This window comes from Leopardus geoffroyi, chromosome C1 (genome assembly GCF_018350155.1).
Source record: "Leopardus geoffroyi isolate Oge1 chromosome C1, O.geoffroyi_Oge1_pat1.0, whole genome shotgun sequence".
Taxonomy (NCBI): Eukaryota; Metazoa; Chordata; class Mammalia; order Carnivora; family Felidae; genus Leopardus; species Leopardus geoffroyi.
Window position 1 is genome coordinate 157,519,542 of NC_059328.1, and position 19,874 is coordinate 157,539,415.

The window sequence follows — 19,874 nt, forward strand, 5'->3', positions numbered from 1 at the left end:
TAAAGATGACAGAAAAGCCACTAAAAGTGTTTAAGCCTAGGGTAACTGACAAAAATGTTGGCATAGCACCACCATTTTGGGAAGAGTGCATCCCGTAGCTGGAAGCAAGAACGGAGACAAGGAAGCTGGTCAGGAAGTTATTACAAGAACCCAAATAAGAACTGATAAGGGCCTGAACTAAACCGATGATGGCCAAGGGAAGAGTTAAAGACAGAGCAAAGAAGATTCTAAGGATGCAGAGTACCTAGGACTGATGACCAATCAGATGCGGGAGATGAAAGAAGACGGGCGAGCGCGGGATGACCGGCGTCCTTGTGTCATGCGCCAGGGTCTTAAGGAAGATGGAGGATGTCGACGAAGCTCATCAGGATTGAGGCAAAGGAGGACAGACGATGAGTTTAACTGTGAGTGCCACGTTGTCCGGAGCATCTAAGCAAAGACATACAAAGGGCAGCCGACACGCCAGCCCCCAGAACAGGGAGACCCTCAGCATCTCAGGTGGCGGCTGCAGCCGCAGACATACATACGGTGAAGTGGATCCTGGAGCAGGAAAGGAGGAGGAGAGAGGACAGACGGTGCCAAATGCTGTGGAGAAGAGAAAAGGGAACCGCAGCGTCCCCGGGCTGTGGCCCCAGGAGTTGGCACCATGATCGTGGAGATGCCAACTTTGGTTTCTTAGCAGGAGGGCAAAGAGGACAGTGGGCTGAGAAGTGAATGGGAGGTTCTTTCAAACAGCTTAGCTGTGAAAGGAAGGAAGGAGATAAGGTAGTGGCTAGAAGAGGAAGGACGAGTGAGTGTTTTGTTTTGTTCTCATTTGTTGTTAAAGATAAGAAAGACCTGAGAGTATTTTTAAGCTGAGGGGAAAGCAGGGAGGGGAGAAAGGAGATGGGGAGCAAGAGTGATGACTTTATCTGAACATAGACGCTCCTGTCGTCTCATGCACTGGGACACGGCGATGTTTCTTTTAGTCAGCAGCATTTCCTGCCAGCATGGCAGCCTCCACAGGGCCAACTGAGAGGTGGAAGAAAAGTGCAGTCTTAGCAGGTTGTTCTCAGAGCCCTGTCATAATGGGCTGTTCTTCCCAGCAACCTTTCCCCGCAGGATGCTCTCACCACTTGTCAGAAGGCCATTTGGCACCCAAACCCCTGAGCTCTCCAAACCACCAGGAGCTCCACAGGTCCCTCAGCTTCCTCCTGCAGAAGAGGGGAGGTGCGACTGGAGGCCACTCCACCCCCCCCCCACCGCGTGAGCTTTGGGGACCCCCCCGCGAGCCCCCTTCCAGCCACACACCAGAAGAAGGCCACCAGCCGGCAAACTCCCCCTCCTGTTCCCCCCCACAACGCTCCCAACCGCCCCGGCTAGAAAAGCGAGCAGAGAAAACGCTTCAAGCCACTCCAACATCTCACCAGAGACAGGGCTGTGTTCTCTCCTGATAATTTGAATCTGATTAGCAAATGTCGCTTTTAGTAGTTATGACTAAGACTAATTGAGAGCATGCCCCGTGCCAGGCACTCTTCTAAGTGCTTTACATTCTCTCAATCCTCACAACCCTATTTTTATCATCTCCATGTTACAAGTGAGGAAACTGAGTGCAGACACATCTAAGTAATTTGCTCAAGGTCACAAGGCCAGTGATTGCTATTGCCAGGATATGAAATAGACCAGGCCATCTGACTCCAGAGCCTGCAATGTTTTATTCTCAAACATCATCAAAATGTAGTGTATAACAGACTATCAGAGACAGGGAAAAATTCATAATATTATTGGTCACAAATCAAAAGCATAAAGTACTGTAGTCATTCTACCAAAAGTTTCTTTTCTACCTAGAGAATTTTCTCACATAGCATTTTGGACAGCACATTTAAAAGAGCATTTCTGTGTTCTAAAACTGTTATCCTTGTTGATAAGCTCTGTGGATATAGAAAAACAAAAAACAAAATCCATGTTGAACCGTTCAGTATATAGGGATGAATTGTATGGTACATGAAGTATACTTCATTAATGCTGTTTATCTTTTTAATGTTTATTCATTTGTGAGAGAGAGCAAGAGAGAACATGAGTGCATGCGTGAGTTGGGGAGAAGCAGAGAGAGGAGGAGAGAATCCCAAGCAGGCTCCACACTGTCAGTGCAGATCCCTATGCGGGGCTCGATCCCATGAGCTGTGAGATCATGACCCGAGCCAAAACCAAGAGTTGGATGCTCAACCGACCAAGCCACCCAGGCACCCTGAAGCTGTTATTTAAATGGGAGAGTAAGTGGGGCGCCTGGGTGGCGCAGTCGGTTAAGCGTCCGACTTCAGCCAGGTCACGATCTTGCGGTCCGTGAGTTTGAGCCCCGCGTCGGGCTCTGGGCTGATGGCTCAGAGCCTGGAGCCTGTTTCTGATTCTGTGTCTCTGCCCCTCCCCCGTTCATGCTCTGTCTCTCTCTGTCCCAAAAATAAATAAACATTGAAAAAAAAAAATTTAAATGGGAGAGTAAGTGAAAATTATGCAGAAAGGTATACTGATAAACTTGAAAAAGATAAAAATTTCATGAAAGATACAAACGACCAAAGTAAAAGACAAAATCCAAATAGTAAATACAATATATAGCAAATACATTAACTGAATGAGTAATACATTAACTTTCAAAAAGAAACACAAACTTTCAGTGAAGATGGTTTCACGGGTGAATTCTATAAGAGAGCATTTCTCTTATGAACGTAACTACTGCCACTGAATTATACACTTAGAAAATATTTAAGATTGTAAATCTTATGTGGTATTTGCATATTTTACCACAATAATACAAAAGTACAAAAAGAGTATTTCTATATATATTTTTCTCTTTACAAAAAAAAGGTGAAATGATACGAAAATCAAAGCCTTATCTTGGGCCATACATCTGAGGGCTCTTTTAGTTTAAAAGATAAAATAAAATGGCCAAACTAGCAAACCAACACTAGCAGCAAAGCAGCCCAGTTTAAAGGTCTGGAAGACCAAAATACACACTCCATGCCTGGGCCCTCTGAGGTCCTAGAAAAACGACTGTGACCCAACGTAGCTCTCAACGTCCTCAAGATCCCTCTAGAGTATCCATAAAACCAGTTCTAATCCCTAAACCACAGAACCCGCACAAACTCTGAGAGCACAGAGTGAGGCAGAAGGTCTCTGGGCTGCTGCTGGCAGGTCTCATTTTAGGAAAGGCTGCTTGAAAACCTGGCTGTATGCCCTATTATCTGGGTTTGGTGAGATGCATCTGAATGGTTAAACAAAGCGTCACAGGAGAGAAATAAAGTATTCAGAGGAGCCCTCCATCAAACTATAGCTAGGATTCTCGGAACCAAAGTCTTTTGTTGACTGAGACCAAAAATTAAATGTCTTACTTTTAGATCATTCTAAATGACCACTCAGGGCAAAATGAAGCAACCCTGAGAAACCAAATACAAAACTAAAGAAAGGCTTATCCTGCAAAAAATCTAAGGAAATCAAACTTACTCTGAGGCATAAGTCAATGTAGGGTTTCTCTGAGGAAAATCAGCCAAGAAAACAGCCCTTGACGCCATTATCTGACTCAAATACAGAAACTGGTGTTGCAGCGACCACAGCTCTTTGCCAGAAAGGTTCCTTGAGGTTGTTCAATTCTACAACAGATGCCCAAGACAACATTTACACGATTCACTGTTCATTCTGTTCAACAAAGGTAATACTATTGACATCACCAACAAAGAAACTAATTTTTCAATTGTCTTATCGTTGGCTAACCCTGATAGTTCTAAAGAAACAATCTTAGGGTGGGATGAAGGGGAGAGGTAAGGAACAAAGGTTAAAGAGGCTGAAGGGTATAAAGAGGCTAGAAAACCTTCCAAGAGCCATTCCTTATTTAGGAGACGAATATTTGAAATCTATGACAAGGGTATCGACGGTTAAAAGGAGGAACCTAATAACTTCACAACATTTTCAATCCCTCCAACAGACTTTACATCGTTTCCAGGTCATGCATAAACTTCTGAACCAGATTAACCCTAAGAGCATTACAAACTGTCTATTGATCTTTTACAACAAAAGAACAGCAATGCCACAAGAAACCTTTATTTTTAGACCTGCAAAATCCTGTGTTTATTCTTCTAAAACAGGAGTCAAACAAATGAACCTGCTCTGTTTGGACTTTTGTAAACCTATTCTCTCATAATCCTGAGGCCCCAATCTCTGCGCAGAAGGAAATGAAGAAAAAGTGCTCTGTGCCACGCTGTAAAGTTAAAACACGGTGCCTCCCTTGGTCTTTTCTGCTCAGACACATCCGAGCCTCCTGCTGGTCACAGCTCACATTGCTGGAGCCCTATCATATGACACCTGCCACACCGACAGGGGAGGCAAAGGCTCTCCACCCGCATTCATGTTGAAACTAGTTCAGTGTCTGAACTACTAACTCTCCTGCATGTAATGTTTAAGCAAAAGTGCTTAACCACAAGTTCACTTGTAATCACTCAACTAGCATTAAACACTAAATGGAAATGGGTTTATAATTCCCTATAAACATTAAGCTCTTGCAAAACCCTATTCCCGTGCTCTGATTTTTCAATAACATGGCCTCCACACAGACCACCTTTTAGTTGGAAAACAGACGAGATAAATTTAAAATGGAGAAAAGCCATGCCTACAGTCTGAATGTACAAAAATAGGGGTAGAAGTAATAAGCAGGTGTTTTTGCTCTCAAATTCCTTAGGTAAATTGACCAACCATAATTAACAATGCTGTTACTGCGAGCAGAGAGAAGCCCTGCACTTAATCCCTTCACTTAAATTAAGATTTTATTCATTAATTCACAAAACTAGTCACCTCAAAATACTATGTTTTCAAAAGGCAAAGCCCACATTTTAACTCTAATAATTAACAAAATTACCAAATAAATTGATAAGTAAATTCTGGTGTTCCTGTGTTCCCCTCCCCCTTCCTTTGTGCTCTCCCAGTGCTCACACATCACATCTTCTAGAACTGAAGTCCTTGAGGGCAGGAACCATTTTCATTAACTTGAATGCTTCTGAACATCTAGCACAATGCTGGGACACAGTAAGCCCTTAAATTTTGTGGCACAAATTAAAAAATAGGGGGTTACATGCTTGCTATGAAGTATGTAAAAGGAGAGGCAGAGGAGATCAGTCAATGCACTTTGCCTCAGGAGTAGCAAAAGGCTTCTCAAAGAAAATTCTCTCTAGCCTCGGGAACTGTGTGAGATTCACTACAAAGATGGGCACTCGGATGAGAGAAGAGCCTGTGCCCAGGCAATAAGGAATGTAAAACCATGTGTCACAGGACAGCAGCATACTCAGGGTACAATCAGTACAAGAAGAATAAGGGAAGGGGCAAGCCTGTTGAGGGCAGGCAGTAACACTGAAATACTGAAGGGGCTTATATGCCAGGTTAAAGCACTTTTCACTGAATAGGCTTTGAAAAGCCCTTAAGGTGATTTAATCCAGCCAATGACACAAAGACACATTCCTTGAGAATCTCTGGCCCAAAGTTGTTTAAAGTCTGGGTTTTCAAAGAATTTTATATAGAGATGTCTCTTTTAGATTATTTGAAGTTTTTATATCCTAGGTTACTGTTCGGCCCATCATTTTCTCATATATATGAAATATATGTGTATCTCGGTCTATGCTGTTTCATTCACACAGTGGCAGGTGATAAAGGCTCATTTAAACACCCAATGAAATTCTGTTTTAATTTTTTAAAGGGGGTGTGGAGAATTTTTTAAAAGAAAAGCAAATAATAATGATAACATAAATATCCGAAATTCCTTTTTCATCACAGTACTTAAACATCAAGATATGGGAAAACTACGTCCTAGCCCAGCCCCAGTAAGGTTAGAAGCTGAGGGTGCACTTTGCCTAGAGGCTTCCCCAACTAGGTTTAACAAGACTCTCAAAAAGGACGATCCGATAGGAACCGTTCTAAGTGAAGGGGTCAACACAAATCTCCTGGCCTTTCACGTGCTCGGCCTGAGGAAAAGTAATGCCGGCTTCTTGCCGTTGACTTTGCCAGGCTTTTAAAAATGTAAGATAAGGTGATATTTGTGAGCCGACTAGATGGCACCGAATGGCAGGAAGCAGATCACAGAAAGCCTCGGGTTTCATTCTTGCAGCTCGGCCCTGAACCAGAGGAAAGCACCGGCCCGGTGCAGGGCAGAAGGCCAGGGCGCCTGCTTTCCCCGGGCGGCCAGGCTGGGCGGCAGGCGGCGCGCCAGGGTACCGAGAGGCGGGTACCGGGGCGCGCCGGGCTGCAAGGCGGGCGCGGAGCAGCGGCTGCCAGGGAGGCCGGCATCCTCCCCAACCTCGGGAAAGAACCTGGGCCTCCGCGACTCCTACCTGGCCCCCTTACCCACGGCGTGAGGCCGCTGACAGGAGGCAAGGGCGCGGAGCTTGAAGAGCAGAGACGCGGCTGCGCCCGCAGAGTCCCCCAGGACGCGGCCCCCCGGGCGCAGCGCGGGGGCGCTGGAAGCCCAGGGCGGCGCCCCCGCAACCCCACCTCACCCGCGACTGCCTGCCTGCGTGGCCACCCGCCACGGGCTGCGGCCCCATCGCGCGGGAGGAGGGTGATGCGGCGGCGTTGCCGGTCCCGTGCTCCGCCGCCCCGGCGATCGGGAGATAAAAGTTTGCAGCATGCGGCTCGTCTGCAGTGCGAGTCACATCCGCCGCGCCGCCTCCTGCAGCACCAGCGCTCAGAGAACGAACAAATAAATTTAAAAAAAAAAAAAAAAAAAAATACTGTTGAAGCCGGTAGGCCCCGAAGCCGGCCGCTCTGCCTCCCGGGCGTGCATGCAGGCAAGCCCAGCATCCCGCACCCCCTCCCGCCCCCGGCCGCGCCTCCCTCCCGGCCTCGGTGCCCGGCCTGGGCCGGCCCCGCCGCGCCCGCCGCACTGACCGATAACCTCCTGCAGCTCGTACGCGTCCCTGCAGATGGGCCAGCCGACGGCCTGTGCCGCCGGGGCTGGGGCCGGAGCCGGCGCCGCGGGCGCTGCCGGGGCCGCCGCTGCTGTCGCGGCCGCGGGGGCCGCCGCCGCCGCTGTCACCGGGGCTGTCTGCTGGGGCTGCTGGACGTGCACGGGCGAGCCGCTCGGCTCCGCCATGATGCTGCCGGAGGAGAGCGGGAGGACGCGCCGGCCGGCGGACGACCTTCCACTTGAAACTTCCCTTCCCTCACCGCCGACACCTCTCGGCCGGCGCACGCCCTCCCCGTCCGCCGCGCCGCCGCCGCCGCCGCCGCCGCCGGAGCCAGCCACGAGGGGAGGGAGCGAGGGAGGCCGAGCTGGGCGGAGGGAGGAGGCAGCGCCGGCAGAGGCGGGGTGGGGAGGAGGCGGCGGCCGCCGCGCTCGCCGCGCGACCCGAGCCTCGTGCGCGCAGTTCTCTGCCTCCGCGAGGGGAACCGCCGCCCCGCCGCCCCCTCCCGCTCTGCTGGCGGCCGGGGAAGTTTCCACCCGAGGGCAGCAAGGCGGGTTTGTGTTTGCTTTCGGGGCCCGCGTTCCAGACAATCAGGCTCTCCAGAAGATGCCCCCTGGGGACCCCGAGGGCGGGGTCGTTGAACCGCCGCCAGGTTCTCAGATTCAGAAGTCGCCTCTGCTAACGAGAAGCTGAAGTTCATTTACAAGTTAGCGAGAGAGACACCTACACGCGGGCCGTTTGTAGGGCGCCAGTTAAAAAATAACCCAAGTTGTAACTTTCCTGCGCATTACCTGCCAATATCCCTTTCCCACCTTGTCTAATCTAATCGCAGCCCTTCTATTTTTTTTCTTAGTGAAACATGATTCCTTAGGTCGCTGGCTGTTCCCAGACTTTCTTCATTTGTTACCTACCGGCCGCCCGGATCCCAGGGAGGTGCTATAAGGACCTGTGAAGTTAGAATTTTAAAAATGTTAGGGATTTGGACACTATTTCAAATTCTATACTCTTAATAGCATGCCACATTAACCCCTCTAGGGACAACAGATAGCAGGCATTTCTTTTACAGAGCATACTGTGTCTTAAATAAACTGCGTTGAAAACTCATGATTAATTGCTGCTTTTTTTCCAACACTGTCAAAATTACCTCATCTTTAAAACTGCTATGGTTTAACCATGAGTCTTCCTAATTATAGGTGTCGTATTTCACACTGAATGTTCCCTGTGTTCCCTTGGTAGTAATGACCAAGATTACACCATTCTTGTCTTAAGCAGAAACGGTGCAGTGAAGCAGTGGTCATATTGGTCATTTGGCCAAAACTGTGTAGTTTTCATGACAACTACTGAATAAATGAGTAAGAATAATGAGCATTATAAAAAAAAAAAAAAAAAAAAAAGTTCTAAGAAAGATTGTGATACTTTCTTTTCTGTGTTTATACACAAAAAATCTCAAGTTTTTCTTTTAAAGATAATTGAGAGGCAACTCCAAAACTCATTGGGACGAATGTTATATGTCAAACACTGATATAAACTAGAATGAGCGATGCTTAATCTCTTACAGTATTATGGAACAGATGGGGTATAGCAACTATGGTACTCTGGTCTATAAGCAGAAATTTATGCTGAACTAAGAAAGTGTACATCTTTTATGCATGGGTGTTCAAAAACTGCCTATTGATTTTAATGCCTGTCAAGAAACAGACAACTTCATGAACAAGTAAATTCCAGGCCTCTGATGTTTTAAGTAATGAGGAAAAGGAAACAGGGGAGATCTCTGTATCTGCTCACCTTTTCAAGGGCTGCACCCAACCCCAAAGAACTTTTAAGGACTGCTTTTAAGGGAAAAGAAAAATAATTAAATGACTATGACCTCCATTTTTGTCATATGAATTTATATTTTGAATTTCAAATCATGAAGTGAGACTGAAGGCCAAGGAAAGTTCTTGGAACTTAATAGGAAAACATGATGCTGTCAGGATCAATAGCACAGATTTGAATCAAACACAGATCACTTAGTTTCCTGCAAAGAACAACTGTTCCATAGTCACATACCAGATATTTGTACCCAGACCACCACTTTCCAAATGGCTACCAGAATGACGACTTAACAAAGCTGATGTCTCAGTGCATTCCCATCACTACCATGAGGAAATCAGTTTACAGAAGACTGTTTACTACCAGTGGCCTTTGGAATCATTTTTATATATAAAGAAAAGAACATGAATTATATTTTTAAATTATAAAAGCATTATATTAGAATTTTAAGTCAATATTTTCATAAACAATTGAGTAAAGTGGTACATAAAACTTAGAAATATGTGTATTTAAAAAGTACTCAACTGTGGAGCACCTGGGTGGCTCAGTTGGTTAATTAAGCATCTGACTTGGGCTCAGGTCATGCTCTCACCAGTTCGTGGGTTTGAGCCCGGCACCAGCACAGAGCCGGCTTCAGCACAGAGCCAGCTTCAGATCCTCTGTCTCCCTCTCTCTCTGGCCCTCTCCTGCTTGCACTCAACTGATAGGCAATTTTTTCCCCCCGAAAGCCTATTACTGAATTTAAACTGAATGATGGCAGGGGAGGAAGCCTTTAAAATATAAACAAGGTTTACTTCAGTACATAAAGAATACATTCAGTCAGAGACTTTAAAACATAGAAAAAATAAGAGTTTAAATGTTACTGAGCATTTACAACTGCCTCATTATAAGTCAGAGTTTCTCAAGTTCAGCACTTATGATATTTTGTGCCAGATAATTCTCTGTGTTGTAGAGATCTGTTCTCCTGGCCTCTATCACTAGATGCCAGTAACACCCCCCACTCTCAGTCATAACTGTGAAAAATCCCTCCAAATGTCCTCTGAAGAGCAAACTGCTGCCTTAGATGAACTGAATATATAAAATTTTCGTCTTATAAACAGATTATTGTAGTAGTTATTTGCCTTACAAAGAGCTTATATAGGGGTTCAGTTATTTATTCATATATCCTGAAAGGGATCAGAATCTGCTACCCTAAAATAATGCCACTTTGGCATAAGGACTATTTTAAGCTGAAGGCAATAAAGAAACAACAGACACAGGAAGAGCTCTCTGCTCTCCCTTATCTGCCTAAAAGCAGGGCATAAATTTCCCTTTTGTAAATGGAATTTCCATTCATAAAGGAAATTTCCATTTGTAAAGGTGCCCCCTCTCCCATACCAGGAAGAAGAGAATGACTCTTATCACCGAGATGGCCCTGAAATGAGTCTGCATGAACAATCTGTATCTATCATCAGTTTACCTTATGTATTTCCCAGTCACCTTCCCATGATTTACCCTTGCTAGAGGCCAAACCCCCTTTTCCCTTGTCAAACCACTTCTCCACAATTTATCACCCTTTGTTAAAATGGTATATAAGCCCCCGGTTCTACTCATCCCTTCAGGTTATTCATCATGTAGTACTCACACATGTATGATCATTGCACATATGCAAACAAACTTTATTTTTTACTCATGCTAATCTGTCTTTTGTCAGTTCAATTCTCAGGCTTCCAGTTACTAAAGAAGTTCCTAGGAAGTTAGAGGCCTCCTCTGCAGTCCTTTGAACATCTAAGAGAAGATGTGTAGTGTAGTGGCCACAGCCTTGAAGAAAAAGTGCCAGAATCAAATCTTGCCCCCAACATGTTTTTTTATTTCTGACTTTGGATATATTAAACTAAGTCTCAATTTCCTCATTCACAAAATCAGCATCATAATAACTTCCTCCTGGGTTGTTACAACATAATCTGTAGGTAAGCAGCTCAGCAAAATGGCTGACACATAGTAAATGTTCAATAAAATGAAAACCCTCATTGATGTCACCAACATCATTATTATTATCTGCCATGACTTGTAACAAAAAAATATATAGGAGAAAGATATGTAGTAATGGCAATCATGAACTGTACAGAATAAAAGCTCTCTGAGGGCAAGAATTTTTGTTCCTTTGGTTCACTGCTGTTTCCCAGTGCCTGGAATAATATCTAGCACAAAATGTACTCAGTACATATTTGTTGAATGAATATAACACTTTTTAAATGTATAAAAACATGCTTTTAAACATCAGAATGAGTCAGCTATGTCAAGGGTGGATTACATGGGAGGAAACTGAAGGTGGAGAGACCTATTTGAAAGCCACTGCTATAGTCAAGTTAGACAAATATGCATGCGAATAAAGCTCATGATATTCAAGATAATGATGAGGGGGTAGATTTAAGAATTGTTTAAGGAGCACAGAAATGGAACTTGATGACAAATGAGGTTCCTTTAAGAATCAAATTGCCCCAATGCATTAAAAAAGTAGATGTACACAAGTACAATATATAAAATGTCTTTAAAAAAATACATCTACTGAAGGAATGGGAGGCTGTTTTGATTGACAGATGGTCTTTCTCTCATGGGTAACCTGTAATCTACTGCAAAGTCACTGCCATTGCATGGTGGGAAAAGGCCAGATGTTCTTGGGTATGAAGAAAATCTATCACCGTATCTTTCATCTCCAACTCTTTCATACTTACTCTTTTAGTAACTGTGTTTGAGGGGAAAATTGTGGAAGAGCTGGATTTTAATTTAAATGATTCCTTCCAGGGGTGCCTGGGTGGCTCAGTTGGTTAAGTATCTGACTTGGGCTCAGGTCATGCTCTCATGGTTTGAGAGCTCAAGCCCCACATCAAGCTCTATGTTGACAGTTCAGAGCCTGGATCCTGTTTTGGATTCTGTGTCTCCCTCTCTTCCTCTTTCTCTGCCCCTCCCCAGCTCACACTCTGTCTCTCTCTCTCTCTCTCAAAAATAAATAAACATTTTTAAAAATAAAAAAAAATTAATGATTGCTTCCAGAGACAAGGATCCAATGTTTTTGAGTTAGGATGATGGCAAAGCATAGTAGAAAAGGAATAGGTTTAAGTCAGTAATAGCTGGATTTAAATATTTACTCTCCACTTACTAGCTGGCAGCTTAAACTCTCTGAGCCTATTTTTTTTTTTTAAATGGGGACACTCACCCCAGGATGATTGGGTTGCTGGAAGGATGAAATGAGCTGGTATGTGCAACACATCTGACCCACTGCACACACTAATGGCTCCAAAATTTTGGACTGGGAGGGATTCAGGGGTGATGGTGTCAGGGGAAGGTACATATTACAAGTTGAATTATGTCCCCTAAAAAGATACATTGAAGTCCTAAACCCCAATACTTGTGCATATGACCCTATTTGCAAATAGGGTGTTAGCAAATGTAATCTAATTAAATTAGGTCATTCTGGATTGGATTAGGTTGGGCCCTAATGACTGGTACCCTCATAAAAAGAGAAAATTTGGACCCAGAGATACAGACACACACAAGAAGAATGCCATGTTACCAAGGAGGCAAAGATTGGAGTAACAGGTCTATAAACTAAAGAATGCCAAAGATTATCAGCAGCAACCAGAAGCTAAGAGAGGTGCATGGAACAGATTCTCCCTTAGAGCCTCCAGTAGGAATCAACCCTGCCAATACCTTGATTTTGGACTTCTAGACTTCAGACTGTGAGAGAATACACTTCTGTTATTTTAAGCCACTCAGTTTGTGGTACTTTGTTAAAGCAGCCCTGAGGAGCCAATATAGCAGGATCACAGGATCTGTTCTTTAGCCAACTGCATTTTATTTGGACCCACTTTAGCAAAGAGCACTAATGGAAATTAGCCACTCTGGAGCCACCACACTACCCAAACCCTGGACTCTACACCTTGTTTTTAATATTACTTTCAACAAATTCTGCGGAGTAAACATCTGCATGGATTCTTGGCAGAGATATCAAATGTCCATCTGAAAAATGCATTCAAGAATATATGAACCTTTCCAACTTTGAAGACCTTTCCCACTTAGCATACTGATAGAGGTGTCATGCTCTTTCCACTGACCCAGCTGATGCTATCTATCATCTGAAGTCCAGAACTGGTGTGATTCTATTTTATTAGGTTTAACACGATTTAGTGTTAAGGTGTCATTACTGCTTATTTCCAAGCCATAAATGGAAAGACAGGCTTAAATCTATTTTAAGTTGAATTATTGTAAAGACACTGCTTTTTAAATTCATCATATGTGATTAAGAAATTAAACTTACATGAATTAGAACTTACATGTGTTTTCATTATTTCCCAACCAGCTCTTGAAATTGACTTTCTATTGTATTTTATATCACAGACAAAATTGCTCTGGTGACAGTGAATGCCTCTTCATTAATCTCAGAGGTTTCTGACCATGATAGAAAGGTTTCTGGTCCTAATAGAGAAAGGTCTTACCAGAAGCCCTAATCTCTGTACCACAGGGGAAGACCTCCATATTTAGCAAGGTTTGTCCTTTTCTAAAGCATTATGGTAAATCTGTGCTGCATACATATTTCTTTTATGATGCAATCTTCCTAAAACCTGATAGTCCTGTCTGAGGCAGAATGACATTAAAATGTAATTAAAAGCAATTTGATTCTGTAGTGCTGACTCTGTTGAAGAATATCAAATAGGAATCCCATTCATTACAGAAAACAGTATTTTCTGAAAATATTTTGTTCATCCCTCTCACCTTCAGATTTTCCCAAACACCAAAGATATTCTCAATGCCTCTCTCTTCTTATTAAAAAATTCTCCCACCAAAACTATCCACAAACCCTGAACATTCTTCCATCTCTGCCTCTCTGGCCTCCCTGCCAGGCTCAGATCTTTATCGGGAGCAATATCTTAGGTTACATGCAGTCTGAGACAAAGGAGGGCCAGGGGCTGCCCTGGCTTGTAAGGAGGGGTATGTAATAAAATACTTGTAATTTAACTTATTAATATTCTTTCATTCAGTAAATACATTTCTAGGGACTATAATTTGCATGGCACTTTGCCAAACACTGTAGGAAAATAAAAGACAAAACTACTTACTCCCTTAAGAATTGTAGAACCCACAGGGCGCCTGGGTGGCTCAATCTGGTTAAGCATTTGACTTCAGCTCAGGTTGTCATCTCACCGTTTATGAGTTCGAACCCCATATTGGACTCTGCACTGACAGTGTGGAGCCTGCCTGGGATTCTCTCTCTCTCTCTCTCTCTCTCTCTCACTCTTTCTCTCTCCAGCCTCTCTGCCCTCCCCAACTTGCTTGGGCATGTGCATGCACTCTCTCAAAATAAATAAACTTAAAAAAAATTTTTTTAATGTTTCTTCATTTTTGAGAGAGAGACAGAGCGCAAGTTGGGGAGGGGCAGAGAGAGAAGAAGACAAAGAATCCGAAGCGGGCTCCAGGCTCTGTGCTTCAGCACAGAGTCTGACATAGGGCTTGAACCCACGAACCATGAGATCATGACCTGAGCTGAAGTCAGATGCTTAACCAACAGAGCCAACCAGGCGCTGCTAAATAAATAAACTTAAAAACAATTTTTTTTAAGAATTGTATAACCCATAAAATCCCACTTAATCCAATGTCCAATCTTCCAGGGCCCTAGCTACCCACTAAAGTTACCAAAACATGTGAACAGCTAGAGATCATAGAGATGTAATATGATGGGTCAGTTTGCTGATTAAAATAAATGACTTCTTCTGTTCTTGACTGACAAAGTCTAAACAACAACAACAACAAAGCCAAACCATGCCCTTTTAGTGCTAAATTCAAGGATCCTAAGAAAAATGGCAGGAAACGGCAAGAAAACGAAAACGAAGATCCGACTAAAGAGAGGAGAGAGCAGAAGGACAAGTGGATGTTAGAGGTGGCTAGAGATACTTGAAGAGGTAGATGCCTTTGAAATTCAGCAGTTAGGAGAAAAGGACAGGCTTGAGGAAAGAAAAGAATGATGATGGAAGGAAGTTCAGTATCAGGGGCCAGAACTACATCAAAGGAGACACAGTCCAGGTGCAAGCACATATGTCTACACAGTGTGAGCAGTGGGACCATGTCACGCCGAAACAGCGCTGGCCCAGCACGGCATGCTGTCACGCCAGAAAGCTAGCCCCATGTTGCCAGATCTTCCGGTTGTTTCAAGAGAAGCCAACAAATCTGATTTCATGTGAAATTTTTCAGTTTTTAAATATTGGCCCAATTTTAGAAAACGCTGCACAGAATCTGATACCATATACATAATGTTTAAAAACAAGAAAACACTAAACAGAGTCTTCGAATAAGTACACATTCAGTGAAAGATGGATCAGAATAATGAACTCCAAACTCAGGGTAGTCATTACCTCTGGACAGAGTAGTCGGGGGAAAGGCACACAAAGGGCTTCTATGGCATCTGTAATGTTTTATCTCTTCAATAAAAATCTGCAATAGAGCAAAATGATAAGATTTGTTAGACTGGATGGAAGGTCCATGAGTTTTTATTACACTAGTGTCTCTACTGTACATTTGAAATAGTTCACAGTTATGAAACAATAATACTGTGCAGGTCAACCACTTGTAGTCCACATCAGACCAGGAGAGTACCCTTTTATGCCATGTTTCAGAGAACTGAGCCCATGTTCAGGTTAGGCCAGGGAATAAAGTACAGATGATCCAGGTGGTTTTCAGTCTGGTTGGGCATCAGAATCACCTGTGCAGCTTGTTAAAAGTCTTCAGGCCTGGGGGTACCTGGGTGGCTCAGCTGGTTAAGCATCCAATGAGTCTCGGTTTTTGCTCCAGTCATGATCTCACTGTCAGATTCTGCGTTGACAGTATGGAGCCTGCTTGGGATTTTCTCTCTCCCTCTCTCTTTCTGCTCCCCCCCCCCTCAAAATAAGTAAATAAACTTCAAAAAAAAAAAAAAAAAAAAAACTCTTCAGTCCTGAGTGTCACCTATACTCTACTAACCCACATAGCCCACAGGTAGAAATTGGGCATCTAGGTGATTCTAATGTGCAGTCCAAGTTGCAAATAACTGTGATCACCCAGAGAATACCACTGTGACACAGGAAAGCCACAATAACTAGAAAAGCACCAGAGCTGGGGGGTTTCCAGCAAGGTGACAACTTGAAAAGGCTCAAAGGTCACTGATGGTTTTCCTGAATTAGACGTGACAACAAATAATCAAAGCAAAATACCAATTTAAAAGGACTAAGTGTTTTTGAAATAAGAACTGTTGAAATAGTAAATATTTTTAAAAATATTTTCATTGAGGAGAGCCTGGGTGGCTCAGTAGGTTAAGCCTCCGTCTCTTGGTTTCAGTTCAAGTCTTAATCTCGTGGTTTTGTGAGTTCAACCTGCTTGGGATTCTCTCTCTCCCTCTGTCTCTGCCTTGTCCCCACTCACGCTGTCTCTGTCTTTCTCAAATAAAGAAATAAACTTAAAATATTATATTTTCATTGAAAGGAAAGGGTTAGAATAAAATAATATTCAGTGCATTATTTTAAAGAAAAAAACTATGTATGTACCGTGCAGAAGCTTTGCACACAAGACGGTGGAATAATGGAATGATGAATGAGACACATCCCTGCTCTCAAAGGAGCTTAAGATCTAATGGGACAGACAGACATGTAAACAAAGAATAAATCCTTTGGGGACAGGGAGACTGGTCACATGTACAAAACTGTAGTTTTGCCTCAAAAACTCCACAACTAGACATTGAAGTTATTGGGCCACAGAGTCCAATTCTCTGGTGGCTTGGGTTTGGTGGAGAGACCCCTGACGCTGGGGGAGAAGAGCAGAAGGGAGAGGAAGAGCCATTCAAAACAATTTAGACTTCAGATGGTATTAATATATGAAGGGCTCAAAAATGATAAGTTTTGAAAGAATGTTCTCATAAATTTATCAGATTTACCCACAAAAATTAAGCTTTTACCTTCATTTAAATGCAGGTTTTTTTTCTTTCACAAAAGAAGACTTCAGTGTGACTTTCTGTTTCAGAAACCCGCATGTGAATGAATCATTGAGTGAATGAATGAAATGTTAACCCTCATAAAAAAATAACTTTGGATCATAATATATTGCTTCAGGGTCATTTTCAGGAATGTCTATAATACCTTTCACAACACTAACTGACCACGGCGTTCGGAGACACTGTACCAGGCATTTTAGTTATATTCTATCAGTTGATCTTCATCTAAGACTTGAGGATGTCGATCACATGTTACGCATTTTTATAGATGGAGAAACCGAAGGTCATAATGGTTAAGTTAGTTAAGCTATACCCTAATCTAGTTTATCTGTAGCAGAGCCAGGATTCAAATCTGCTCTGTCCAGAGGCGACTCGGTGGCTCAGTCAGTTGATCGTCTGACTCTTGATTTCAGCTCAGGTCATGACCCCAGGGTCCTGGGATCAGGCCCAGCCTTGGGCTCTGTGCTGAGTGTGGGGCCTGCTTAAGATTCTTTGTCTCTCTCTCTCTCTCTGCCCCTCTGACCCTCTCCCTAGTTTGCTCACGATCATGCTTTCTCTAAAAAAAAAAAAAAAAAAAAAAAAAAATTACCAAATCTGCTCCATCCAAGTCCTAAGTCAGAAAGTTAAACTTTGCACTATATCCCTCCAGCTCCTGACAAGGCATTTTTGCCATTAATACATTAAAACTTTTAACAAAATTTTACTAACTAAATTTAATTACAATTTAACTTTAAACAACTGCTGATGTGTAATGCAGTTTAATGCCATTTAAAGCCATAAAATAAGGCTGTAGATAGCCAAGAAACAATTACTAAGAATGGAATATTCCTTCGTAAAACAATAATTTTTGGCAATTTTGAGTTTGGAGACAAGTATTCCATATGTGCCTCTATTCCTCCATCCAAATATTAATAAATAGTACATCTAAAACTACCTTTGTGTGCCATCAATAATACTCTGTGAACAATGGCCATTGTTAATCTGTGTCTTTAAAATGTGAAAGTAACCATTAGTTTGAATAATCAATATAAATAATTTATTAATTTGGTCTTCACATCAAGTAAAAGCTGTATGACAGTATTTCATGGCCCATTAACTAAATGGAGCAGTTAATTCAGTCAAGTGGTGAATAATTTTCAAATCAATTGTTCCTCAAATATAAAGGATAGTGGTATATATAAGCAATTCAAGAGACTAGAAAAGGCTAGGTGATATTATAGACCTTTGAAACATCTTTCAATCGATAACCCAATAATTTTTTTCATCTTTATTAGTTTCAATCTTTTAAAATGGCATTAAAATATTAAAGAAGATTTTAGAAAAAAAACAGAATTTCTTGTGTTACTGTCAAGTCACTTAATGCACACGTTATTTGGATATTGAGAATGACAGCACGCTTACTGTTCTGTGACTGAGTTCTCAAAACAGGTCTGTCACTACTTATCCAACTGGGTGCATTAAAAAAAAAGGGCATTATTTTTTCCTCCTTCATGAAAATGCATGGCCTATTTAGTACTTCCCTTACTGTACAGATTTAAGTCAGCAAGTGAAATACTGACCATACCAAGAAAAAGCATATGGAGATAACATCACACTGAGAAAATGTTATTTTATTGGCACAAATATTTTCTTAAAAAGTAGCAAGAATATTTATTGTGAAATGAAAAGCAGCAATCCTGTAACCCAAAAGTTTCACACATCTATTGACAGAACTAGAACATTTGCTTTTTCCGATAAGCAATTAACATTGGGAATAGCAGCTGATAATAAACTTAAATTGCAAAAGAATGTCATTAAAAAATATTTTCCTTTTGAATACGTATTACACGTACATGTTACAAAAATTTTAAGGTAGAAGGGGTATATAATGAAAATTACATCTCCTTCTTCCCCTTATCTTCCACCCAGGTGGGCTTCTTTCCTAGAAATAACTATTATTACCTCCTCCTTGCATCCTTCAAGAGTTACTCTATGCATATGCAACTATAGTAATATATTATTTTCTCCTCAACAGCAATACATACTGATCCACAGCCCCTCTTTTCTCACTTAACAAATGTTGGAAAAGGTCTCATGTAGTCTTTTTTTTTTCTGAAGACCAAAGTTGACAGTGTCCATCTTTTTTCTTACTGAGGCATAATTTGCATCCACTAAGATGCAATATTCAATTTGATACATTCTGAGGATTGAATACAGGAGTATAACCACTTCCTAAAGCAAGACATAGAACATTTCATAATTCTTTTTTTTAATTTTTTAAAATGTTTCTTTATTTTTGAGAGAGATAGAGCATGAGTGGGGGAGGGGCAGAAAGAGAGGGAGACAGAATCTGAAGCAGACTCTAGGCTCCGAGCTGTCAGCACAGAGCCCGACATGGGGCTTGAACTCATGAACCGTGAGATCATGACATGAGCCAAAGTTGGATGCTTAACTGACTCAGCCATCCAGGCACCTCTCATAATGATTATTCTTAAAAAATTTTTTTTAATGTTTATTTATTTTTGAGACAGAGAGAGACAGAGCGCGAGTGGGAGAGGGGCAGAGAAAGGGAGACACAGAATCTGAAACAGGCTCCAGGCTCTGAGCTGTCAGCACAGAGCCTGATGCAGGGCTTGAACCCACGAACCGTGAGATCATGACCTGAGCTGAAGTCAGACGCTTAATGAACTGAGCCACCCAGGAGCCCCTGTTCTTAAAAGCTAATTAATATTCCATTGCATGGATGTGCCATGATTAATTTAACCAGACCTTTATTGATGGATTCTTTTGCTATTCTAAACACAACTGCAGTGAATAATATGCACACGTATGATATTGCATGTGTCTGACTGTACCTATAGGAAAATTCTTAGAAGTAGGATTGCCGCATCAAAGAGGATGTACGTTTTTAATTTCAAAGGATATTGACAAATTACTTACCATAGGGCTTGTACTAATTTTCACTCCTGCTAATGATGTATGATGACTCCTTTTTAGTATACTGTGGTTATTGAACTGCCCGATCTTGGCCCATCTGGTAGGTGGAAAAAAAATGTGATTTTAGCTTTAATTTTGTTTCTCTCCTGGCACCTGGGTGGCTCAGTCAGTTGGGCATCCGACTTCAGTTCAGGTCATGATCTTGTTGTTCCTGAGTTCCAATCCCATGTTGGGCT

At 42.5% G+C, this 19,874-nt stretch overlaps 1 protein-coding gene across 4 annotated transcripts in view; it reads right to left on the reverse strand.

The window, feature by feature from the left end:
* Positions 1–19,659, reverse strand: part of STK39 (serine/threonine kinase 39) — a 324,651-nt gene extending 304,992 nt beyond the window's left edge. For 2 of the 4 annotated variants that reach the window (XR_006712938.1, XM_045480086.1), the window contains exon 1: positions 6,345–6,846. Coding sequence is in view for 3 of the 4 variants with exons in the window: in XM_045480086.1 (XP_045336042.1) it covers positions 6,345–6,813 (469 nt within the window). In the remaining variant the exon portion in view is untranslated. Of the gene's footprint in view, positions 1–6,344; positions 6,847–6,900; positions 7,304–15,115; positions 15,195–19,641 lie in introns of those variants that run through there. The other 2 variants (XM_045480088.1, XM_045480087.1) reach the window with 2 other exon arrangements.
* Between the last annotated feature and the right edge of the window lie 215 nt (positions 19,660–19,874).